We start from the raw sequence: 27,039 nt of genomic DNA, 5'->3' as shown, positions 1-27,039 counted from the left end.
TAGGGCCAAGGGGGTAGGTGGGCCTGCTACGGGCCCACAAAATCCCTTTCCACCTGCCTGTTCTTGGCGGGTTAACCTCCAGGAAAGGGACATTCACCATTGTAGGGACTACGAGCCCTTCCACTGCACTGGCGGGCTTAAGGAGCCTGTCAGATGCGTGGTGGTTGGTCTTTTCAACTGCCAACACACCGCATGCCATCGTAATGTGGCTGGTGGTGATTCACTCACCAATGTGGTGGGACTGCCACTGAAGGCTGTCGGTGGCAGTCTCACTGTCAACGTAATCGGGCCCTTTGTGTATAGTTAAACAAAGTCTTAGGTTTACATCCTATAACATGGTTTGAGAAATGGGGTTGCTGATTGACTGGGGTGTGAGCCCTGTTCAAGAAACAGCCACAGTCCCTTGCAGTGTGAATAACAAAAAGTCACTGAATTAACCTGTGGTTAACCCTTAGGTAACTTAGCACAAAAAGCAATCAGGCTCAACTTATAGACAATGTGTAAAGTATTTGTGCAGCACACAAGCTGTAATGAAGTGAAAACACAGAAAAATCCGAAACCAACTTTGAAAAAGAGAGTAAAATGCAATAATATGTTTGACAGGAAAAGAACACAAATCCAATAAGTTGAACCAGACTTATAAATAAGTATGGGCGGAAAATCCGTTCCGCTCGCGGATTTTGCGGATTTTCGGTAAATTCGCAATCCGCGAATTTCCAGCAAAATCCGCGAGCAGCGGATTTTATGGCTTGCTCGCACTGTTCGCTTGAGTTCGCGGCTTCCCAGTTCAACTTCGCGCCCCGCGAATAAGCGCTAAATTGCAGAAATACGATCTTAGCAAAACTGAAACTACTTACCAGGTTCAAAAGTTCAAGCTCATCATTAGTATCCATTTCCTGTAGTGCTTCCTGAGGGGCCCCTCCAGAGTTCAGTTGCCTACTTGCAACTATTATGTGACCCTGCTCTGACCCTCAGAATAGTTACACATATGCCACAAAGGTCCTGAATTACAGCTAAGGGAGACAAGCAGGAGCCAGGCTGGAAGTTCAAATCCAGTGACACATTAATCAGCCCCTAATTCATTATTGTCAGTTGGGGCAGGGCAGGTGTTGTAACTAATTTTGCAACAATGAAAGCACTTAGCAAGTGCAAAAGATCACTAATCAGGAAGCACTAAGGAAGCAGGTGCCAGCTAAAAAAATATTCTGTGACACATTAATCAGCCCCAAATTAATTCAGGTCACTTGAGGCAGGGAAGGTGTGCTTTGCTTTGCCACAATAATGTACACTGGACAACCAGAGGGTGCTGTGATGAAACAGAGGGTGGCATGGGTGGGCCAGAGGGTGGCATGAGTAGTCAGAGAGTGGTAGTGGTGACAGAGGGTGGCAGTGATGAAGAAGAGTGTCCCAAACAGGCTGGACACGTAGAAACAACAAGTTCGCAAAACTTGCGACCCGACAGGTAAGTTCGTGTTTGCGAAATTGTACAAAACCATCGCGAACTGGCAGAAACCCGCGCGAACACACAAAAAAAATCCGCAAATTCGCGAGAATTTGCAGATTTTGTGGATTGCGAGTTCGCAAATCCGCAAAATTCGCGAACGCGAGATTCGCAAAATTCGCCCATGCTTACTTATAAATGTTTAAAGATTTTAGTGAAAATAGTGCCAAGAAGTACAAAGCACCAACTGCGGCTCTATGGTCACGCTGGATCCGGTCAAAATGGCACTTTCAGCCCTACCTCAAAGGAGCCCAGGTCAGCTACCGTCACCAGGTTAGGCCTGCTAAAGTTTATTTTCTGAAATCCATGCTAAGAGTCCCGTTCACGAAGAAGGGGGTTGCGAGGAGCAGGGACAGTGTTGTGGATGTCTGTCAGCATAAGACAAAGACTAAGACAGGCGTTGCAGGTGGCATTGTTGGAGCGACTGCAGAGCCTGTGTTCAGGCCTGGTCGCCCCCACGCTTCTGTACTGCTCCTGCTCCTGCCGCTTCCTGTTTCAGTTCGTGTTCGGGCGACCCAGCCGCCGCTGAGCCGCCCGCCCGTACCAGCTTTTTCCCGCCGCTGCCTCCCTGCGGCCCCGCCCCCGCCAGCCCTTTCGAAGCCCCGCTCCCGCCAACCAGCTGATCCACCCACCCGGCTCCCTACTTATGCTACCCTCACGTATACGGCGCAGCGTTGATGCGCAGCGGGTGCGCCAATTGTGCGCCGAAGGCACGCCAAAGGCAAGCCCGTCTGCGCCTGGACCGCGCCCAGCGCCAGAACCCCTGGCCCCCACCAGCGATGCAGGACTACCCGACAGACCTACGACGCCGCCACTCTCAACGCACTCAATGCCGGCCGGAACCTTGCCTGCTACAGAGCCACCCCGAGACGCACCCACGGACCCTTCGCCTGCCAAGCCTGCCGATTCACCTGCTACCGGACCTGCACCACCCCAGCCAAGTCCAGCACCAGCAGCAACCACCTGAAGTGCATCCTGCTCAACACCCGCTCCGTCCACAGGCACGCCGTGGAACTCTGGGACCTGCTCGACGAGACAGCACCGGACGTCGCCTTCCTCACCGAAACCTGGATGAACGCCTCCTCAGCGCCCGACATCGCCATAGCCATCCTGGACGGATACAAGATCACCCGGAAGGATCGCGTCAACCAGACGGGAGGAGGCATCGCCATCGTACACAAGAACACCATCCGCATCTCGACTAACTCAGACGAAACCTTCACCGCCGCCGAACACCTGCACTTCCAGATACACACTGACGCCAAGACCACCCTCCGAGGCACCCTCATCTACAGACCACCGGGACCACGCACACAATTCAGCAAAGACATTGCAGACTTCATCAGCCCGCACGCCCTTCCCTCCGCCGACTACATCCTCCTAGGGGACCTCAACTTCCACCTGGAGAACAACAACGACAGAAACACCACCGCCCTGCTGGACAACCTCGCCAACCTCGGACTCAAGCAACTGGTGAACACCCCCACCCACTACGCCGGCCACACGCTTGACCCCGTCTTCTCATCCAGCAAGCACATCTCCTTTAGCCACGCCACCGGACTCCACTGGACCGACCACAGCTGCGTCCACTTCAGCTTCACAAGAACTACGACCCACCACCACCCGCAACAGGTTCCCCGCCGAAGCTGGAGCAAGATCACCGCCGAGCAGCTCACCGCCTCCCTCAGCCAAAACACTCCCACCAGCACAACGGACCCCAACGAAGCAGCCAGCAACCTCACCAAGTGGCTGACCGCCTGCGCTGATGACCTCGCACCACTAAAGAACCCTCCCAGCAGACCCAGCAGCAAGAAAACCCCCTGGTTCACCGACAAACTAAAGGAATCCAAGAAGAACTGCTGCACCCTCGAGAAAGCCTGGCGGCTCGACCAGACCACAGACAACAGGACCGCCCTCAAGCACGCCACCCGCAAACACCATCAGCTGATCCGCGCCGCCAAGAAGACGGCTCTCAAAGAACGACTGGACAACAATGCCCACGACAGCAAGGAACTCTTCAGCATTGTCAAAGAGTTCTCCAACCCCAGCGCCGGAAACAACAACATCACTCCCTCGCAAGACCTCTGCAACTCACTCGCCTCGTTCTTCCACCGCAAAATCGCCGACATACACAACAGCTTCGACGCACAGACCACGCACCCTACCACCGAACCAACGCCCGCCACCACCACGCTCTGCAACTGGACCCCGATCAGCACCGAAGACACCACCCGCACGATGAACTCTATCCACTCCAGATCACCATCCGACCCATGCCCACACCACGTCTTCAACAAAGCCGACGCCATCATCGCACCCCATCTCCGAGACATCATCAACTCCTCCTTCCACACCGCCACCTTCCCGGAGAGCTGGAAGCACGCCGAGCTGACCGCCCTCCTGAAGAAACCAACGGCGGACCCCACCGACCTCAAGAACTACCGTCCCATCTCGCTTCTTCCTTTTCCGGCCAAAGTCATCGAGAAGACGTCAACAAACAGATTGCCGCCTTCCTCGAGACGAACGGATCCCTCGACCCCTCACAGTCCGGGTTTCAGGCCAACCACAGCACCGAGACCGCCCTAATCGCAGCCACCGATGACATCAGAACCCTGATCGACAACGGGGAAACAGCGGCCCTCATCCTCCTGGACCTCTCTGCGGCGTTCGACACCGTCTGCCACCGCACCCTAGTGAAGCGCCTCAGCAACATCGGAATCCGAGAGAAAGCACTGCAGTGGATCATCTCGTTCCTCGCCGGAAGAACCCAGAGAGTCCGCCTCCCTCCGTTCAGATCCGAGGCCACCGAAGTCATCTGTGGCGTACCACAAGGATCTTCACTCAGTCCAACCCTCTTCAACGTCTACATGAGCCCCCTCGCAGCCATCGCACGCCAACACAACCTCAACATCATCTCCTACGCCGACGATACCCAGCTGATCCTCTCCCTCACCAACGACCCCACCACCGCCAGAGCCAACCTACACGAAGGGATGAAAGACGTCGCCGACTAGATGAGGAACAGCCGCCTTAAACTGAACTCAGACAAGACAGAAGTCCTCATCCTGGGATCATCACCCTCCGCCTTGGACGACTCCTGGTGGCCCCTGGCCCTGGGCACCGCTCCCAAACCAACGGACCACGCACGCAACCTGGGCTTCATCTTGGACTCCTCCCTGTTGATGGCCAGACATGTCAACGCTGTCTCATCTTCGTGCTTCAACACCCTGCGCATGCTCCGCAAGATCTTCACATGGATCCCCACTGAAACCAGGAAGACCGTCACCCAGGCACTCGTCACGAGCCGACTGGACTACGGGAACACCCTCTACGCCGGAACCACAGCCAAACTTTAAAAAAGACTCCAACGCATCCAGAACGCCTCCGCACGACTCATCCTGGACATCCCCCGACACAACCACATCACCGGACACCTGAGAGACCTGCACTGGCTCCCCGTCAGCAAGAGAATCACGTTCAGACTCCTCACCCACGCACACAAGGCTCTCCACGACCTGGGCCCCAAGTACCTCAACGACCGCATGACCTTCTACATGCCAACCCGCCAGCTACGATCGGCCAGCCACGCCCTTGCCACAGTACCATGCATCCGCAGAGCCACCACCGGAGGAAGATCCTTCTCCTACCTGGCAACCAAGACTTGGAACTCCCTCCCCACCCACCTTCGGCGAACCCAAGACCATCTCTCCTTCAGGAAGCAGCTCAAGACCTGGCTGTTCGAGCAGTAACATACCCCTCTCCCCCAGCGCCTTGAGACCCTCCCGGGTGAGTAGCGCGCTTTGCAAATGCTGTGATTCATTGATTGATTCATTGTAGCCCCCTGCTACTGGTGGATGCTGTAGCACGAAGAAGCATCTGCCAGAGCTTTTTGTTGAATTGGAATGCATAGTCAGGGGTCTCGGAGTGATCAGGCCTTTCAGCAGTTTCGAAGGCCCCAAAACCTAGATTACAGCTCTCTGAGCCACACCAAGAGTCCAGGACCTGAGAGGAAGCCATTGGGGATCGGAAACCCATTTTAGCTGGATCCAGACACTTGTGCAGAATGTTGGGGGAGCCATTATGTACCTGAGGCTCAGAGCAGGAGGCCAGCAAACTATCCCTTGGAGTCATCCTGGGTTCAAGATAAAGCTGCAGGTCCAATTCTTCTACAGGCAAGGAGGCAGCAGGGCAGAAAGGAAGTAAATCATCAAGGGAGTGGCAGGTCAACAGAGGGGCAGTACTTTCAGCAGCACAGCACTTCCCAGCAGTGTATCCACAGGTCCAGAAGTGTACTAAAGAGTGGGTCCGAAAGTCCTACTTTTATACCCTGGTGCCTTTCTTCTGGAAGGTGGGATAAGCTTCCTGGAAAGGTTCTTTGAAGTGCATGGAATTTTCCTGACTCTCCTCTCTGAGCTGGCTGTAGTGACAATAAGAGGTTGTTAGGCCCTTTGTGTGAAGGCAGAGCACAGGCTATTCCATTGCAAGTGGGGCTGTGCCCAACTCCGACTCCCCTACCCTGACAGTAGATGGCAATTGAGACACATCTAACCCCTTGTGTCATTGTCTGGGAGAGAGTCACAAAGTCTAAATGTCAGTTACACCCAGTCATGTGAGCCAGGCCAGGCTGCAGGCACAAACGAGCTAAGGGTAGAAAAATGCAACCTTTCCTAAAAGTGCCATTTTTAAAATTGTAATAAAACCCCAGACTCTACTATAAATAGGTTATTTCACTACAATTCCAAAGATACCAAACATTACATAGCTACCAGCTCCCATGTGAAAATGACAGCTTTTTAAATGAAATAAATAATGTTATCCAATGGGAGGGGTAGACTTCACAGTGGTGAAAAACACATTTTTTTCCTACCAGGATATGCAACATTTTAAAGTGCATGTCCAGTCTTTTGATTACACAGCACTCTGCCATCTGGCCTACCTTAGGGGTGACATATCTGATAAAAGATGAGTTTAAGGCCAGACAAGGGTGTTTAAATGGAAAGTCGACATGGCAGTGTGACACTGTATTCAGGTTGCATTGATTAGGCTGGGACACGTTTTAAAGTACTACTTGAGGGAGTGGCATAAGTGCTGCAGGCCCATTGGTAGCATTTAATTTACGGGCCCTAGACAAATGGTATACCACTCTACAAGGAACATATGTGTAAATTAAATATGGCAATTCAATATATGTCAGTCAAACCATCTTTAGGAAAATGCACACAAGCACTTTAGCACTGCTTAGTACTGGTAAAATCCAACAAAGACAAATTTAAGCAAAACGTAAAGGGAAAAAGACCAAACGTTCGGGGGCAGCCCTGCAGAGAGGGTGAGGTCTAAATTAATATTTTGATACATTCATGCAGAAAAAAAGATGGTTCATTTTTTTAAAACTCTACACCTTCTGGCAAATTGTAAGCTTAGCTAACTGAATCTGGTGGAATGTAAACCACAAACCTCTTTCGCATTTCCTGAGGAAGGTGTATGCATGGCAAAGATCAGTACTGTGAGATTGCAAGATTATTTGTTCTGTTGGAGAGTTCTAAAACTCTTTTCTCCATGGGTAGACACACAAAAGGAAGTCCATACTAAATATGTGACAGACTTTAAAAAATGCTCTAATATATTGAAGATTATATGAATAGATTTAGCTGTACAAACAAACAAAGCAGTGGCAATGAAAATGATTAATAAACCATATAATAAAAGGATAGTAACCTTATGATGGTGTTCAATAAATCATTGCATCAAATGATGAAATCAATCTTTGGTGAGAACCCCTCACTAATAGCTGCTAGCTAAACCCTTTTAGTACCAAACCTCCCCTCTGAGATTTTTAGGTGGCCTCTAACCAGCATACCTTGAGTGAATAACAGAATTATTTTCAGTTAGTGACTGTACTTTTGGAAAGTTTGTACCTGTCTCTATCTGTACTTAGGGATGGTCTCTACTTGTCTTGTTTGTAGCGACAATTCTAGATCTGAGAAATGTGTAAGGACTCGACTCCGGAGAGCTGATACGCTTCACTGAAAATGTTTGCAGCTGAAAGTTCACTAGAATCTCCATATGTAAGCTGAATATTGCCATTGCCAAGCTTAAATACCTTTTTAAGATTATTACGAAACTACCAGATCTGATGATGATAAAATACAGGAATTAGCCTATGAATTATTTTCTACTATTACTAAAACAAACTTCACATTCTAAAACACATTAACACATGTTAATGCAATTGTTGTGTTATTAGCCTAAAATAAAGAAAATGTTATATGTTTATAAATGAAAAATGTGCTCTCAAATGCTTGAATATGTGAAATGAAATGGTGCCCACATAAACAGAAACCACATTGCACATGCAAATTGTATATGGTTGGCAGGTATCTTTTGCCAAAAATATGTAATAACTATTATGAATTTCACCTCTGATTGGTGGATATGAGAACTATCACAAAACAAGTCCACAGCGATGAGTAGTTTGGTAGGGGATATATAGTAATAGCGGAGATGGAGGAATAATTGCAGGACAGTGACCTATTACTCTAATAATCAAAGGTTACCTACATATTACTAAATCAGGTCAGATCTTATGTGGTCACAAACTAAAAGTTTCTTCAGGGTGTCAAGAAAGTGATTTACCTTTGTCTGAGTTTAACGCTCCTCAGTTCAGCACAAGAGGCAGCTTTTATCTCCTCTTCACGCCACTTTCAAAGGAAGTGCTCTCTTTAGCTTATAGGAGGACAAATATTATTAAAACAAGGCTTACGCTGAGGAGTGCTCGGGTCTTCCCACCTCTTACTTCACCTCTTTTGGGGGATTGTTTGTAATTTTTGGAACATTTACTAGCTGCTGAATTTTAACGTCTTTTTAAGAAATCAGGTAAAAACATTACTTTTGTTACTAGTACTGGTAATGCCAATGTTGAAAACTGTTTAGGTTCACGAGGTTCTCCGCGTTTTTCCATAACCATTTGCTAATATTGAGTATCAGATTTAGGTCACTTCCGTTCCCACCGTCTTTAATTTATAAAGGTTCACAATTTCCTTGCGAAAACAAACAGTAGAGTGTTTTTGCCAATGCTCTGCTATCAACCATCCATGATATGGAGACCATCACTTCAAACATAAACTGTGTGGAGCAGAGAAACACTTTTGTTGGTCATTTAGGATTTGACAAAGCACCTGTCCCACTTAGAAGAGGTGACCACTGGTAGGGCCTCTGCTAGGGGTCAGTCACTGGTGTCACAGAACCATCACCTTTATTAGACTGGTAAGCCCACCGTATTTAGGACGGACCTGCTGACAGGGACTTTCCCTGTACCAGAATTTGTAATAAAAGTGAGGAAAAATTACAGTGCAGGTAAAAGTAATGTACCTAGCAAAAAAAGACGTTGTCTATTGATCAACTGTTTTGGAGTTGTAGATAAACCTCATGAGCCAAAACATCAGGATCTGGTGTGCTAACTAGCACGATTTCTACGGGGAAATACCTCCCGATCGATCCCTACGTGGCTCCGGTGCACTGTAATTTTTCCTCACTTTTATTAGAAAATTCTGGTATTAGTTAGAGAAACGTGAGTAAGGTGGGGATTTGTGCACCCCGTCCTGAAGAAGGTGCTTCTGGCACCGAAACTTGACGCACACAAAAAGGAGGTAACGCACATTGTCAGCCTAGTGACCTCCCACCCTCATTTTTAACAGCACCCGCCCGAGGGCTTAATAAATAATTTTTAGTCACCCCACGAGCCAGGTTCTTTTTAACTATCACTATTTCCCAAACCCCACAATACACTCACATTTATTCAAAATACCCTCTCACCAACACCACACATAGTCTAACAAGTGCTCCCACGTCTCCGTAGGTCGTAGCACGCCGTACCCCGTAGAGGGGTACGATGACCCCGATGATGAAGCATGACACCAAGGGGCCTGTTGGTGTGTGAGGGGACCTACAAACATAAAGGTGTTCTGCTGAAATATGCCTACTTTTAGGGTGGATAGGTTCTGTGGAACAAACAAGTACACCAGCGGAGTCACATTCTCCAAAACTATTTTACGATTGGCTTTCCGTATTGTACCCTGGACAGCCTGTGTTAAAAGAAGACATTTTTATACTTTATGTAATCTTTGGATCCCAACTTCTGTTACATTGGGTTTTCTTTTTGATGAGAGAATAACTATATCACCCATTTCACCACCAGTCATTAGTATAATATAATCGCAAATAACAACCATAAACTTTCAGTTGTTGTTTATTTAAATGGGCCTTGAGCCACAGCCAGCTATACAACTAAAAACCACAGCCAATATAGGTGAGAGAGCATTTTTGTTCTTTCATATAAACTGTTTTCAATAATTTTCAATGAGCACAAAATGGGTAAAACCTACCTTGAAGGAGCTACCCAGAGTAGAGAAAAAAAGTTTCTTTAAACAATCCAACAGCCCCGAAAATTAACCACAGGCATACCAAAGTGTTCCTTTGTTTGATGATGCTGCATGCGTTTAGAGGCCTACTGTGACGTCACCATGTCACAATTGCTCCTTTACCAATTGTAGGAATAAGTGGTCCCAATAAAGGGTTTGATTCGGGTTATAAATTGCTACTTGGAATAAAGAGTTGGATAAATGTCTCTGATATCCAAGGTTGTGGTGAAGTTTGGGAGAGTGCAATGAAGATGGTGACTGTAAGAATGGAGAATAGAAGAGTGCAGTCTGGAGAAAAGGCTGGGGCCCCATCAGGATATTGTGTATTAGAATTTGGCACATTGCCTATGCACTTCATGACACTGGCATCCGAGACAAGGCCCTGAACTGGACCCACTCCTTCCTCACCTGTCGAACACAGCAAGTCAGACTACCTCAGTTCCTCTCCGAGATCAGCTATGGAGGACCCCAAGGCTCATCCCTGAGCACCACTGTCTTCAACATTTACATGGCTTCACTCGTGGCCATCGTCCGGACCTACAGACTCAACATTGTCTCCTATACCAATGACACCCAACTGATCCTCTCCCTCACCAACGAACCCATAACCGCAAGAAACTACTTCCACAGCAGGATGAAGGCCATTGCCACCTGGATGAAAAACAGCTGCCTCAAACTGAACGTGTACAAGATCGAAGTCTTCATCCTGGGACCCACCCCATCAGCTTGAGATGACTCCTGGTGGCCCGTCGCAGTTGGAATCCCTTCACCCCCTTGGACCAAGCACAAAACCTCGGCATCATACTGGACTCCTTGCTCACCCGTTGCCAACTGGATGAAAAACAGTTGCCTCAAACATAACTCGTACAGGACCAAAGTCTTCATTCTGGGAACCACCCCTTCGGCTTGGGATGACTCCTGGTGGCGCACCACATTGGGAACCCCTTCAGCCCCACAGACCATGCACAAAACCTTGGCATCATACTGGACTCCTCACTCACATTGAACTGTCAGGTCAATGCGGTCTCCTCATCATTCCACATGCTTTTCCTGATTTGAAAGACATTCAGATTGATCCCCACCGAATCCAGAAAAACCGTCACCCACGCACTCATCAGCAGCAGATTCGACTACGGCAGCGCACTCTATGCCGGCAGCACCAAGAAACTCTGCAAGAAACTAAAGAACATTCAAAATGCCACAGCCAGACTGGTCCTTGATATCACCCGCTGCAGCCACATCACTGAACTCCTCCATGAAATCCACTGGCTCCCAGTCAACGAAAGAATCACTTTCAAGCTCCTCACACAGGCCTACAAAGCTCTCCACAATGCAATACCAGCATACCCGAACCACCTCCTCCCATTCCACGTACCCACAAGACACTTCCGCTCCACCCACCTGACCCTGGTCACCTCAAGACCTGGAACAACCTGCCTGTCCACTTCAGACAATACCTATTGCTGAGCCAGTTCAGAAAGGATCTCAAGACCTGGTTCTTTGGCTGAACCCCAGTTCACAGACAGATCAGTACCCCCTCCACACCACCCCGCGCAGCGCCTTGAGGCACTCACGGGTGAGTAGCCATGCTTTGCAAATCCTGATTGATTCATTCATTGACTTCCTTCAGATTCATTGGGTTCGACAGGAGGTTCATGTATGAAAGCATGGTATGACCTAAGTGGAAGGAGAACTATTTGCAATTCTACACAAATAGAAGACTTTAGAAATTCATAATTTTCTCTCTGTTCAACCTGAGCCATGGTTAGTAGGCTGACTGTATATTTCATGACCAGTCTGGCAGTCACCACCTCTTTTATGGTTTTATGTTTTTTGCTCCAAAATCTAAATTAAATATGGATAATAAAGTCAGGTGAACCCTTCATCGTTTAAATCCGCCTTGAGTCGACAGTGTTTCAGTAAGTTGAAGTATTCCGCTGTGACTTGCTTGATAAAGTCATCAAGAAAAAAAGGACTGGAAAGTTATAAGATGAAAATATCAAGACTCTTTCTAGACAAAACTTCTGATCAACATGGGGCAGATTACTTCAACATGAATGTCTTACTTTAGGGGTGGCAGTGAAAAGTGTCTCTGTACAGTTCAAAGGTTCCAGACACTTTTCCTGAACGTTTATGGTCCTTTCTCAAATTTCCAAAGCAGCAGAAAGTTTTGGTTGCAGGAGTCAATCAATGTTTTATGATGGTTAAGAATAGCCAATCATCGAACTAAACGCCTACTAGCCGTAGAAACACTTGTCTCCCTGCTTCAAGATCAGAGGTCCCAACATTGTTTTTTTGTGTTATTGTTATGTTTGCATTTCCCAGCTATGTCTTTATTCAAAGACCCTCTAAAAAGAAAAAACTTCATAGACAGTCAGAGCCATCAAGCATGGTGAAGGTAATAGGCAAAGTAACACAATGAAAGATTTTTATGAAAATATGGTCAACTTAAGCAAAGCCTTGTATTGTCAGAACATTATGAAGCATTAGACTGAGCACTAGAAGCTGTTAATTATAGCTCAAGAATGTATGAGACTGTATTAAAGACAAGTTAATATTATTTCCCAAATATCTGTACAGCACTGCTTTTTTGCTCAAATCTCAGATAAGACTGTGTAACAAATGATGACCAGTTTTCACAGTTAATTCTTTGGCTTGTAGTTTTGCTTTTAGAATAGATGCCACTACATGCCCCAGAATCCAGAGGAACAAGAGAACTAGATGAACTGACTCCTTACATTGGAAATGAATGAATGACATCGCTTGGCGAGGGCTATAGAAATAAAGAACAACTAATTATATGGACAAATGTACCCCACAATGAAACATTAAAAAGGATATTGCAATTCACCTTGGTGTTCCATAGCTTCACAAAGGCCTCCAGCCAGTAGTCCCATGTCTCTATATGGTTAGGGAACTCTTCTGAGACTTTCAATATCCTTATAATGTGTATTTGGGGTTACACTGTCCTATGAATCTGGTGTATTGTTTATATGAATTGCATATATGATAGAAAATCCTACATTTTCCATATAAAGTTTCTAAACACCAGATAGGCAAAGACCACAGCATATTATAATAAACTGTTCATTCAGCATTACATTTACTCTTTCGCAAAGGCATTATATAAACTTGAAACATCATCAACCTGTACAAAAAGAATTTGAGAGACTTGAAATTCCACCTTTTCAATCACTACTGCTAATAAACATGTTTAGCTTTATCGCTGAGGAAACAACAGGCAATCCTCGGCTGCTGCTGAAGGGTGACACTAATCCTTGGTGTAAGAAATTGGATTATTAATTGGGGGGGTGGTAGCTCCACTCAGGCAACAACTACAATCCGTGTCGGGGTGAAACACGGAAGTCACTAAATTAATCTGTGCTTAATCCTATGGTAGCTTGGCACAGACCAGTCCAGCTTAATTTAGAAGCAATGTGTGAAGTACTTATGCAGCACATTAACAATAATAAAGTGGAAACAAAACACAAGAAAAATCCTAAAATAATTTAGAAACATAGAGAAAATGTGAATAAATGAAATGATACTTGAAAAACAAAAATCCGATCAGTGGAATGGGACATATTCAATTGTAACTTTATTTATTGAAAATAGTGCCTAAAAGCACCAATCACAGGCATCTGGTCACGCTAGACCAGAGAAATGTCACAGTTCAGGCCAACCTTGATGGAGTGTGGACCTGAGACAGGGACCAGGTTAGTCCCTTCGAAAAGTTATCTTCTAAGTCCAGACAAAGAGTTCTGTTCTTAATGGAGGAGGCCACAGGAGGCTGAGCTTCACAAATGGTTGTTGCTATAGCGTAAAGAGCTGGTCAGGTGTTGTGTATGTACTTCACTGTAGCTACATTTTGGTGGTCGTCCAGGCTATTTTTGCTGCAGCGTGAAGCACAGGTCTCCCGTTGCCACTCACTGTGGATAGTTGTTTCTGGCATGAAGAGCAGGTTTCACCAGATCTTTGCACTGGAGGTCGTCACACAGCAAAGTTTCAGCAGGAATGTGCCAGCTTTCATTGATGAGTAAGCCAAACGATGGGATTTTTACCTTCCGTTCAGGAGGAGTATATCTGATGCCAGTCAAGGGTCCAGGACCTGGGCACCTCTTGGGCATCAGGGCTCCCTCCAGCAGAGACTAGCAGCAGGACTTAGACAGGTCCATTTCAGATACAGGCATGTCCAGTTGCAGCAGGTCAGGCAGACAGTTGCCAAGTGCCTCTAAAGCTTGTTCATTTTCTATATCTCACACAGTAGATCAGCCAACTGGCCCTAGGAGCCACTCTTGGTAGCTTTGGATGAAGGCAAACAAGTCAAACCTTCCTTTTCAAACAGAAAGGCAGTCCTTCAAGCAGCAGAGCAGTTATCTGGCACTAGGGCAGTCCTTCTTCTATAACTTTCACAGGTCCAGGAGTGTTCTAATGAGTGGCTCTGCAGGTCCAATATTTATACCTGTGCCAGCATGTGTGTGGCCTTTTTGGGGTGGGGCTCGCTTTCCTTTGCCCACATTTAGTTCTGGAAAGTTCTTCGCTACCCCTGTAGAGGCTTAAAACTGTCTGGGGTGGCAAAAGGCAGGGAAGACCTAGTCAGGTGCGTTTGTGTGTGCAGAAGACAAAGCCCTTTGAAGTATAAGTGGGACTTTGAACTGCCCCTCCCCAGTCTTCCTGCAATGAGGGCTGGCCCAGTAGACATCTAAGCCCCCCCTTTGTGTTACTCTCTGGAAGCAATGCACAAACCCCAACAGCAGAGCCATTCAAAAGCATGTGACCCAGGACACTGGCAGAAGGCACAGATGGTTGAGACAAGAAAATGCCAGTCTTGTAAAGTGGCATTTTCAGAATTGAAATATAAAATCAGATTTCACCATTAAAGAGGATTTTAAATTACAAATAATAGGAGTATAAACAGTATATCTCTACCTGTTCCCAATCTAAAAAAAGCCCTTTTTAAATATAATATGGTACCCCAGTATTAGTCAATGTGAGAGATAAGGCTTACAGCAGGGAAAAAACACTTTAGAAGTTTTCCCTTGTTAGGACATGTAAAACTTAAGTACACATGCCCTACTTTTTAAATATAATATACTCTGCCCTATAGGCCTTTGGGGCTTACCTTGGGAGTGGTTTATCAGTATTAAAAAGGAAGGTTTAGGTCTGGCAAAAGGTTGCTTTTGTCAGGTTGAAATGACAGTTTAAACCGCACACCCAAGCAGGCCTGAGGTATGTTTAAAGGGCTGCTTAAGTGGTTGGCACAATGAGTGCTGCAGGCCTACTGTTAGCATTTAATTTACTGACCTTATGCACATGTAGTACCACTTTACTAAGGACTTACAAGACAGCCCTAAAGACAACAAAAGCATATTTGGTAAACAGTAGGGGTGATGGCAAAAGGTATGGGGGAATACCACTTTAAGGTTGTCACGAGCTAAAGTAAAGGTGCTAGGGCCTGAAACTCAGAAGCCTAAAGAGGATGGTGGGACTTGTATAGCTGCTTCTAATATTATAATCAAGGTAGAAGGCAGTGAAAAAGTGAAAGGATAAGGCATATCCAATCAAAGCACTGGAAAATCAGAATACTTCTCTGTGCAGGTCAAAAACTAGATGAAGGAGAGTGGCAGCCAAAGCAGGATCTGAAATTGATAGAACATCCATTGAGTGATGAGCAAGGTGCAGACATAAATGCCACTCTATCTATATATGATAAAACATTGGTAATAATAAGTCTGTCCGGCAATAAATCTGTCAGTAGACGGAACTAAAATGTAGTTCATAAAAAGTGTCAAATAACCTGACATTTGAAGGTAAATGTTAGAAATATATTTATGAATGAATGCCGTGAGTTTATTCTCACTGGCAGTGAAGAGAGAACGCGTGGATTGCTCCGGGGTGAAAGTCCATGGACAGAGGCACACAGTGATGGGGCAACATGTAGAGCCCAGAGCCGAATAGGTGTGAGAAACGTATTACAGACTAGGAACAAGATTTGGTTATTCGCATTAAAGGACATGAAATCCATACAGATATTTTATTTGGGTAAATTGTAAGACAAAAAAGTTAACTCGTTCAAACCAAAACAAGTCTGGCAGTGGGCTTCAAGGGCATGTTTGTCAAGAGTTTCCTCCCCATGGTGAGGAGGGCACGGCCTAAGCCTGCTGTCCGTCTTCTCTTGGAGATGCGCTCCCGCAAGATTTCATATTCAAACAATATTCTTGTTTACATAGCTCCTAAAAGCTGTACAAAGATAGGTCTGGATTGCAATGTTCTTGTGCATATTGTTTATCTGAAATGAAGCAGTGTGCGAATTCACAATTTATGACATAGTATTACATAGGACTCAAAATGTGTTTGTTCCCAGTACACCCAATCTTAGATATTATAGCCATTACTGCATTACTCCTCTGTTACATTTTAATATGTGATTTTTCGTTTTCGTAAATGTATACAGTTTAGCATGTTCTTATACTCGTCGTTTGAAATGCATTAATGTGAACGCTGAATAAAGACATGAGAACACCTGAAAGCGTGTTAACGTCTAGTTTGTGTAGGCATCGTTGTTATCTTGCCATCTTGCCACACCTTTATCGTAAATGGACTTCCTTCATGTGTTTTGTTTGTTAGTCTGCACCGCGAAGGAGAGTGGGGTGAATTGTTCCTGTGAAAGTGGTTACTTCTGGCCAAGTGATGTTTGTCCTGCAACCCCTACATGTTCCGGCTCGTCCACAACATGTGATTGCCTTACCTCCTATCCCTCCCGAGGATGTGAGCTCTCTCTGCCTCCAGGTATGGAACTTGTTTTCAACAAATAACGTTTTTTGGCTCTGTGTTATTAAGTTTCCACTTACAGTTGGGCTTCTCTTTAACTTGATAGGTTGTGATAGTCACATATTAACCTTTATATATGCTGCATAAATATGATTGGTCCAAAGGACAAGACAAGGCGGCGAGCCAATAGCAGCCCTGGAAATAAATCTCAGATTAGCCCCATGTTTTTCTCGGCATGCATAGTGAGGAGGTCAGCATGCATAGTGAGGAGGTCAGTGGTCTTTGTTTGCACCAGGAAAACATGTCTGTGCCATAAGAGCATTCAGTACATGATGCAAAAAACTGGATGCGCGGCAATCAAAGGTATACCATAGCAGACACACTGCATATGATACAGTGTGCCTCAATGGACACGTGGTCACCGACAATCTTCTGAGACAAGAAAAAAGCATTTAAAATACCGATACCGTCCAGGACATAATGCCCTCCACGATGCTTGTGCCGCAGCCTCAGAACTGATGGTACCATCAGAGTTGAAGCTAAAGTTTGCTGCTGAATACATGGTTACTCATTCAATTGTTTTATCAGTCTCCATAGCAGACCAGTCTCAGGTCCCTCTGTGTTATGCCAGAACCATGAAGACATAGACTCATGAAGTAAATCCCTTGTTAATATGGATGTGTACTTTCTAATCACGAAAGGGAACATTGTTCGGGACACTCATGTTCCATCCCTAATGAAAGAAATGCCTGATGTTTTCAATGAGTGAAGCACAAAAGAGTCACCCATAGTAAATACTATTCAATTTACTGAATGTAGAATTTTTTTAATTGTACTTTTTGATGCATATTTGCTACATTTCATCAGATATATTGGTTTAGCAAACTGTGAACTAGCCATACGATTGAAAACCATAGAAACAGAATGACAGCCCTCCACATGGTTCCAGCTGCTGGGCCTCTGAGCAGCAGTGTCATGTGCAGCCCTTCTATGAAAAAACATGGCCGCCCCCTGTGCACAGCTCATGCACTCATGCAAGTTTACAGATGACATCACAAATGACATATTCGTTGGCATCACTGGTGAAATTATATACAACATCACCATTATTGACACTTACAAATTATCTCAAGGTAGATGGGAAACCGGTTAGAGGTAAAATACAAGTGAAATTGAAGCTGCTCTAGGTTCAATGATGCTGTTACCTCATCAATATGTGTGCATGGTGTGTGACCGGCATGGCGCTACCCCTGGGGCTACGCTGAGCACAACAGAGTACCGGAGTGTACTTCCATGCATTCAACTCATTTCCTTAAGGATGCTCGTGTCAAATATCATTTGCCATATTTATACAGTCTTTGTTCATATTCACTCCCTAAGCAATAGATGAGAAAATCAGTATTGCTGAATGCATTTCCAGTACATGGTACTCAGAGTCAGAAAGCTGATTAGTGTAAACTGTAAGGCATATTCCTGATTAAAAAAAGAGATGGGAGACATTAACAATGAGTGCACTACTATTGCCATGACAATAAAGGAAATATTAATTACTGGCTCTTTTGTGAGTCCCAAATACCTGTAGACTCAGCGGTGAGTGCCACCCTGGGTTATTGGCCAACCCTACAGCGACGCAAGCATGAAGTCTTCCTGCATCGCCTTGCTGAACAACCCTTGAGTGGGGAGCATCCCTAGAAATACTGAGAGCTGCCCACACCCTGTCTCCATGGAGGGATGTGACTTGCTTCATGTGGAACTCCTCTTCTACAGATTTGTCATCATATCTGATTGAGCCTCCCACCTTTACTGATGACTTTGGAAGCACATGTAAAAGTGGAGGTGAAGTGTCACATAAAGTTGGTCCATAGTTATGTACTTCTACAAAGTGTTGCTAGACAACTAACGATTTAGTAAGTACACCTTCCTTCCAGCAAATGACATCTTTACTTGTCACTGTATCTATCCTACGATGTGTCTGCTTTTCCTATGTGTTAGTCACTTAAGCAAATTCATGTGACCAGTCTTTTGTGGAAGTGACACTCGCTTGCTTGGTGACAATGGGATGTGACAGCTGAAACTAAATATTAATTTCCTGTTACATGCTTTCATTTGTGTTTATGGCAAATGGCATATAGTGAGTGGGCATGAGTGGGCTGAATGCTGCTGGGAGGGGTTGTTCTCTTGAGTTTTGCTGCTTTTTCTTCCATAATTTACATCAAACTTGGCAGTGCAGTTGACTACTTGACTTAATATTAGCAATTCTTCAAAATATACATTGACTGGCCTCTCGCTCCAGCCAGAGGAGTACTATTCTTTTAACTCATGTTATTGGCTACATGCAGTGCTTAATTTGAGCCAGTGGGGACCACCAACACTTATTTTTGGGGACAGCGTTTATTTATCTCCATGAGGCATTTACTGAGAGCAAGGGAAGTAAAACAACTTAAGAGGAAAAAGGAAGGAAGAGAAAGATGGAATAACCGCCACCAAAGGCAGTAGCGGCTTATTCTCTGATGAGGGTCAACCCACTGCTTTTCGCAATGTAAATAAAGGAAAATAAAATAAGAACTAAATGTTATTATCATTGTATTTGATCCTGGTAGCAGCTTTGCAGGTGGAGTGGGACTGTTCTGCTGACAGAGGAGCAGAGAGAGGAGTGGTGGGCACTCTGTAGTGCACATGAATGTTTTGCCGCCGTCTCTGGCCGGCCAAACAGTCATGTGCACTTTGCATGTTCTCCACCCAGCTTGAATTACAGCCTGGGTGGAGAGCAACCCCAGGCTCCCAATCCCCATCTGAGTGCTAAACCATGGTGCTCAGATCAATCACAATGCTGCACCGCAGCATTGTGATTGGCTTATGGGGGCCTGAGTTCTTCTTGTTCTGGCCAGAATGGAGGGACGACGAGGAGAGACGCGGTGAGGAGATAAGTTTAATTTTCTTTATTTTACTCCTACCTGGCCCCCCACCTCGAGCAGTGCCAGCCGCAACTGACCAAAGGAGAAAGCTGTAACCTGGTCGAGTGAGATAAAGGGGAGGGAGTGACTGGAAATGGAGGAAAGAGGTATGGAGTGATTTAAATGCTACACAGCTTTAGCATCGGGTGCACTGACTGACATTTAATTGCACCTACCCTGGGAAGGTGAGCAGAGCTTTGGGAACTGGCATTCATTTATTTACAAATTAAGCACTTGGTGTATCCATCCTCCTGATATGAAGTGCTGCCACTGCAATGCATAAAGGGATATTTTATACCTGAAGAGTACATCCAATCATTATCTGGTTTATCCCATTCAGGGCCTTTTTTATGAGTACCTTGCACCACCGTTGCGTCACTTTTTGTGATGCAGCGACAGTATAAAAATTTGCCAAACTGCGCCATATTTACGAAGTGATGCATGTAGACAGATGCATCCCTTTGTGAACCCCTGTGCTACATTATACTTGCAACATGTATGAAATATGCAGGGTGGGCGTTCAGGCGCAGAAAAGGCACCTAGAGCAACGCTTCTAGGATGCCACTTTGTCAAATCCTTACGCCTGCCTCACAAAAGTCATAAGGAATGACTCAGGCCCTTTCACATGGAGCTTGCCCCATGGGAAAGGATACATTGCCGGAGTTGCGTCTGTTTTCAGCCACACCCCTGCAATGCACCACTTTTGCACCTACTGATGTATCTGTAAATCTTTGCAACATGGAGCGCCTTACAGTAAATACAACACATCCATGGTGTTGCAAGAAGGGCACACTTAAAAGTGTTGCATCGCTGTTTTCACGCAGCGATGCAAAACCTTTCATAAATGAGGCCCTCAGTACTTTATATCGTATATGCATTCTTTTCACAGAAAGAAATCCTGGTTGCTGTATTTTTTGCCAGCATTGGCAAAGCCAATAGGGAAGGCTTTAATGTGATAAAGTGCATTTGTGCATGAGATGCATGCAAACGGCTTTCGATAATCAATAGCTTCGTAATGGCTCTGCCAATTCTCTTTACTTTCTTTATATACACATGTTTTAGTCTGAAGGTTGAGTGCAGGTGCATACCCTGACAGGTCACTTCCACTAACATTCCAATCATCTGCCCTCCTCTAAAAGGTTCTCTCTCTGATCAGCTCATAAGGTAATACCTGGGACAGCCTGTTTTCAACTGTAGAAGGACCTCCCTACACAAAAACAACCCTGCCTGTGTTGGTGCTAGGAAACACACAGTGTGCCTATGCAGAAAGCAAGCAGGAATATGGCATATGAAAGCAAATATGGTGCATTCCTGCTCTCTCAATTTGATGCAGTGCAGCAAGTTCCTTTGCTGCTTCTAACTGCGTCAAATATTGATACATCTGGCCGCTGATGTCTACAAATAGACTCCAGGCAAACAAAAGCGCTGGCAGACTAACAGTGCTTAGCTGAGTGTGTTCTGTATACAGGATTAGCCTGGGTCAGCAGCTCCTACCACTAGCTTTCTCTTTAGTACCCCTTGCACTACCCTTACTTCCCTTGTTCTGAAAGGTCTGGAAGGCACCAGTAGGTGCAGAGAGTCTCAGTACTATGAGAACCCTGTATATTCTGTGTTATTTATAACCCTGTGATGTCACTCTGGGACTCAAGGGTGCAAGATGTCACTTTCGCCAACCCCTGCTATATAAGTTAATCAACATTCATGCACTGCTTCACAACACCAATATTTTAAAATGCTTTACAGCAATAATAATGTTTTGAAATGTGCCAAATGTACCTGTACTGCAGATTACTGTATATTAAAGTATAAATGGACAAGTGATACATAGTTACTTTGCCTTTTTCCAGGTCCAACAGTGACCAGAAAAATGAGAATGAAAGTCATAAAAGAATATGACCAGAATATGGCTGATCCATCATCTAAAGAATATCAAGAGCTTAAAAAGCACCTGAATGATTCCGTAAGTATCCTGTTTGTTTAAGTTGTACTTTGCAGGTCTACGGGACATACAGGGATTTGCCCTCAAGGATTGAACCTGGGATTTGATTTGAGGGCATCATCCTAACATGCATTTTTTTTTGCCCAATCCAAATGAAATACAGGGGTGAATTTCAGTAGATTGGACCTGCGCCTGAGAGAGACATACATTCCCTTCTGTAGACCACACAAGGACATAGGTTGCAACTCTGTCTCTCTGATTGCATGTGTTCGTTGTTAGCGTTTTAATACATTTTGAGTCAGATGCAAAATAATGGCTGGTGGATCATGCTAGAACCCTGAAACTGGACTTTTCAAATAAATTGAGAGCTGTATAAGCATGTAAATTCCAGAGGGATGAGGTCTTACTTAAGGCATTGTTAGAAATGGGGTTTCTGACTGGCTAGGATATGCATCCAAGCCAGGCAGAATCCACCACTGTACTCATAGTAAAAAAGTTACACATCCAAGATAACCCCTGTTTTCCCTCTTGGTAGCTTGGCACAAGCAGTCAGGCTTATCCCAGAGGCAATGTGTAAAGCATTTGCGTAACAAACACACACACCAGTGACACAATAAATACACCACAAAAAGACTCTTATATAAAAATAAGTTTCTGTATTGCACATACACATAGACTAAAACCACATAAACCAATAATTATTTTGCCAATTAGGCATTTGTCATAATATCACAGTTAGTGCAATAAGCTAAAGACTTATATGGTGCGCACATCATGAAAACACCATCACGGAGCATACAATGTACATCCTGAAATAATACTCATTATCCTGTCAGTGCAAGACAAAAAATTACACATATCATGGCATCAGGGCATAACATGCTGCAGTGTAGGTTAGGGAAAGCAGAGATATGAATCATAAAAAGATCACCATAAGCACATCAGAAGCTTGTAGTAAATACTTAGGTCATGGAATTCAATTTCAGAAAAACAGGACACAGCCCAGAAATCACAAATCCATGCCATAAAGATATAAGGAGCAGCAACCTGAACTCCTAATACATGGTATACAGCACTTCTGTTTCCCACACATAGGCTACCAGACCACCTACATTCGTGAATACAGTAATTTCAGTGATTTTTTAAAATGCGGTCAAGGTTCCCCACCCCCATAAGAGAATACTGAAGTGAACAGGTGTCCCTGGTGTGCAGGATCACAGGGGGGACAAACGAGGGAGCTGACCGCATAGACGCATTGCAGCTACAAGAAGCCCAGCAGCTGCACCTGCATGCAGGTCCCCTTCCTGCAGCACACCCTCTGAGCAATGTCAGTGGGCCTCGCTCACGGGCCTGCATTACTACCCATTTCAGATTCCTGCTGGGCATGTGGAGTGATGCCAAAATCAAGGGGAACCGGGTCTAAGTCAATGCCCATAGTGAGTTCTGGCGAGGGCGCTCCTTCTGAACCACTGGTCTGTCACAGTCCCCTCACTGGAGGGGTCACAGGGCTAGGCTTGGTGATGTGGCAACCTTTGCCATCCTTAAGGAATTCAAAAAGCGCTCCACATGGACTGAGTCCTTTAAAGCTTCCGCCCTTCAGACGCGGTCCCAGACTAGAGCGGCTCACACGCACTGTACTATAGAAAACAGAAAACGAAGGGCAACTACTCATGACGCCTTGCTAAATCATCTCTCCAGGAAAACCTTCCCAACACACTGGGATTGGGCATAGAGCACTCTTTGGCGCAGTGGCGCCCATTTAGTTACTCGAGTCACCCGGTCTTGACTAACTAAGCAGCGCTTGATGAGCACTGCCCTTCAAAAGCACTCAACATGTGCTGAGGGAACACGGGTGCCTTAGACTCGCTGAATGTGATCAATGCCCTCTGGCCAGACTTCCCAGGTGCCGAGTTCAATGGCAGAGGTAGGAAGGGTGGTCTTTGATGGTTCTGAGATCCCTAAGGACAGGGACGAGCTCAGCTGCAGCCCTTGGAGATAACTGTGGGCACCAAAGCAGGAGTGTAGACAGCACTGCAGCACACAGGGTCCTTATTATGTGAAAAGGCAGTCTTTCAAAGCAGATCAGCATAACAGAGCAAAGGCCAAGTGGTGATTTCTCCTGACAGCCCACAGTTTCTCCTGTCAATGTGTGGTTCACTGACAGAATATCGATGTAAAATATATAAATATAAAAATATTCGATAAAAAAATATAGGTTGCAAAAATATCGACTCTTTATACTTAAACAGGTAATTGCAAAAATATTGAGAAAAAAATGTTGATGTTAAACATATAGGAACCGATTCCGATCTCGCTGGGAGAAGGCTCCGTCCGACTCGGATCCGGAGGGCTTTCCGGCTGACTGTGCTCCGGGGCTCCGAGCGCCCGAGTACGATGCGAACAAGCGCTGACGGACACGGGTCACTCGGAGCCCCCTTGAAGTCAATGAAAGCCTGTTGTACGATGGGTACATAGGCTCCCATTGCCGAAAAAGGTACTTTGGGCACAAGTGGGGACGAGTCTGTGCCAACCGCATGTACATGCATGTGTAGGGGGGGCCCTTGGGTCCCTCCTGTGATTGACTCGTGAGGCTAAGGGTGAAGGGGGGTCTGGTGTGGACCCCCGAAGTCCGCTTCCCAGAGCGTTTACATGTCGCAGTGGAGTCTGGCGGCTAGTGTGCGATGGGAGAAGTTGTCATGGGCAGCTGAAAGGTCCCGGAGGATGAAGGCTGCCATTTGGCCCTGGTCAAGGAGGGAGTGAATGTCATTGGTGGCAGTGAGTAGGGTGGTCTGTGTGCTGTAGTTGCTGCGGAATCCAGATTGGGAGATGTCCAGGACGTGTCAATGAAGTTTGGTAGCTGGTATTGATGGCCTTTTTGATGGCCTTGCCTGCGAATGGAAGCAGGGAGATGGGCCTAAAGTTCTTGTGGGCCATAGAATCTGCGGAGGGTTTCTTCAGGAGGGGGTTGACATCGGCATGTATCCAGTCATCGGGGAATGTGGCGGTTTCGAGAGAGCAGTTGATCGTCCAGTGTAGTTCCGGTGCGATGGCTGTGGTGGCTCTGTGGAAGATGTGGGGAGGGCAGAGGTCTGAGGGTGCTCCACAGTGGATACTCTTAATGGCCTTTAAGGTGTCTTCTGTCGTGCACGGGTCCAAGTGAGCAGGGTCTGTAGGGGTGCATCGCTGGGAGTGGGGGCCAGAGAGATGCAGACTTCTTGGTTGTCGAAGTTGTTATAGAGCGTCTCAATCTTGAGGTGCAAAAAGGTGCTGAGTCTGTTGCAGAGGTCTTGGGAGGGTGGGACGTATGTTGTTTCGCTGCCGTGTTTGGCAAATTTCTTGATGATGGAGAAGAGTTATTTTGAGTTGTGGGTGTTGATGAGGATTCTGTCTTGGAGGAAGTTCTTCTTTGTGTATTTGATGAGTTGTTGGTGTGCTGTGGTGGCTGTTCTGTAGGCGATGTGTGTATCTGGGGTTTTGCTGTTCCTCCATGTCTTTTCGAGTCGTTGGCAGGAGCGCAGGGGCAAACCAGCTTGCTTTCTTACATGTCCAACCTTTTACACACTGCACTTAAGGCCTACCTTAGAGGTGACCAATCTGTAACAAAAGGCAAGTTAAAGGCTTGGCAAATGGTTTTAAATCTCAACTCGATGTGGCAGTAAATTGCACACAAAGGCCTTGCAATTTCAGGCCTGAGACAGGTTTGAAAGGCTACTTGTGTTAGTGGTCTCACCAGTGCTGCAGGCCCACTAGTATCATTTAGATTACAGGCCCTGGGCGTATGGCATACCACTTTACAAGGGCCATATAAGTAAACTAAATATCTCAATCAGGCATATACCAATGTCACTATATTTTAGGGGGGGAACACGTGCACTTTAGCACTAGCTAGCAGTGAAAAAGTGATTTGAGTCCTAAGGCCAACAAAAATATACAGCAAAAAAGTGGAGGTAAGCAGGAAAAATGCTGGGAGAAGCCCACCCTAAGGATGACATGTCTAAAATTTGACTTTGGAAAATCATGGCTATTCATTCATACCTTACTGCAACTGTGATCATTGTGTTCTGTTCCTTGACTCACCGCTTGGCTGCTATGCAACATCTACCCAATGAAAAGAATAAACTTAGGTGAGGCCTCTTTCTGTGGCAGACTTGGCCTCTCCCAAGTGCTGATGACTCTGGACCCTGAACTTTTCACTTTGAGGGAGCTCAGTGGTGCTTGTGACCTCATGGTCCAGAGACTCGGGTCTGACCGGGGGAGAGAGAATGAGAAAAGGCAACTAGGGAAGCAGAGATGACAGGCTGTAGAAGGCAGGATAACTAGTCATAGACAAACTAGTGGAGGGAGACATGGTTACCATGGAAACTAGAATCTGGTTTATATTTCTGTGGTCTTGTGAATGTCCAGGTTATTTAGCATTTGTGTAATAGATAATGTGCACTCTTTACTGTTCAAGGGAGTTTGTAAGAGGCGCCCCGGCTTTGGTGCCGGTAACTTCAATGGCTGTATGGACCCCAGTATTTTCTCTTCCACATCTTTCTTATCATCCTGCCACCTCCTCTTAATTTCCGACACAATGCACACTCGGCACCTGGGGCATTCATCATGTCTGGAGCCGAATCACCATTGCCTTCTTGACAGCTGCACAGAGTATATTAAGAAGTGGATTAACAAATTCCCCAGAGTGAACCATTACAGTACCCATCCTCCTCCACGAATGACCTCTCTAAACACCTTGCTCTCATTTTGATGATTGGGCACCACACATAGCAGCTAGAGGGGAAAAAGAGCTATGGTTTCAAGACACCTTCTATTCAAGTGATTTGTCGGTTGGGTCCTAGTTGTGGCAGATTGAATCTAGTTGTATGTTTTTGCAGTGAAAGCCTGGTGAACATTTACTGAGTATATTACACAGTCAATGAATCAGTAATCTTATAAAGTGCGACTACTCACCCATGAGGACGCTGATGGTCCTTACAAAATGCACATTTATGAGGCTCTATCTACTACTACGTTCACAAGGGGGGGGGGGGGGGGTAAAAATACATTATATTTATATATGTGGAATTATAACTAAACATTTTCAGTAGCACGCGCAAATCTAATTTGCATCCGCGTAAGACTACGCCTGTCTCCATGTATTGTCTTCGACTAGGAAAGTTAAGCTGCTACAAAGATATACTGTTACACATTCATAAACTTAATATTGTATAAGGTTTCTTTGCAAAATGTACCCTAAGCTTTTGTGTTTTCTTTAGCACAGTATTACGCATCTATGAATCTGGCACTGGTTCTCTAAAACACTATACCATTTAACAGCAGCAGGGGGTAGGATAGAAGTAACCAATCACATTCTTGCATCATGAAATGGGTTCACGTGTTTCACGCTTTTGAAAACACAGTGCTGACAATTTTCACTCATTCTCAATAATCGATCATCATTCCTGACTGAGTACAAGT

The 27,039-nt window shown here is 45.6% G+C and overlaps 1 protein-coding gene across 1 annotated transcript in view; it reads left to right on the top strand.

Annotated features, from left to right (window-relative positions):
• Positions 1 to 27,039, top strand: part of LOC147707022 (adhesion G protein-coupled receptor F5-like) — a 580,791-nt gene that overhangs the window by 205,133 nt on the left and 348,619 nt on the right. Inside the window, exons 5-6 of the mRNA XM_086926246.1 lie at positions 16,546 to 16,707; positions 21,491 to 21,603. Coding sequence (XP_086782372.1) covers positions 16,546 to 16,707; positions 21,491 to 21,603 — 275 coding nt within the window. The remainder of the gene's footprint in view (positions 1 to 16,545; positions 16,708 to 21,490; positions 21,604 to 27,039) is intronic.

Source organism: Lissotriton vulgaris, chromosome 6 (genome assembly GCF_964263255.1).
Source record: "Lissotriton vulgaris chromosome 6, aLisVul1.2, whole genome shotgun sequence".
NCBI lineage: Eukaryota > Metazoa > Chordata > Amphibia > Caudata > Salamandridae > Lissotriton > Lissotriton vulgaris.
Note: the sequence above shows the minus strand (reverse complement) of the source record. Positions and strands in the feature narration are given on the sequence as shown.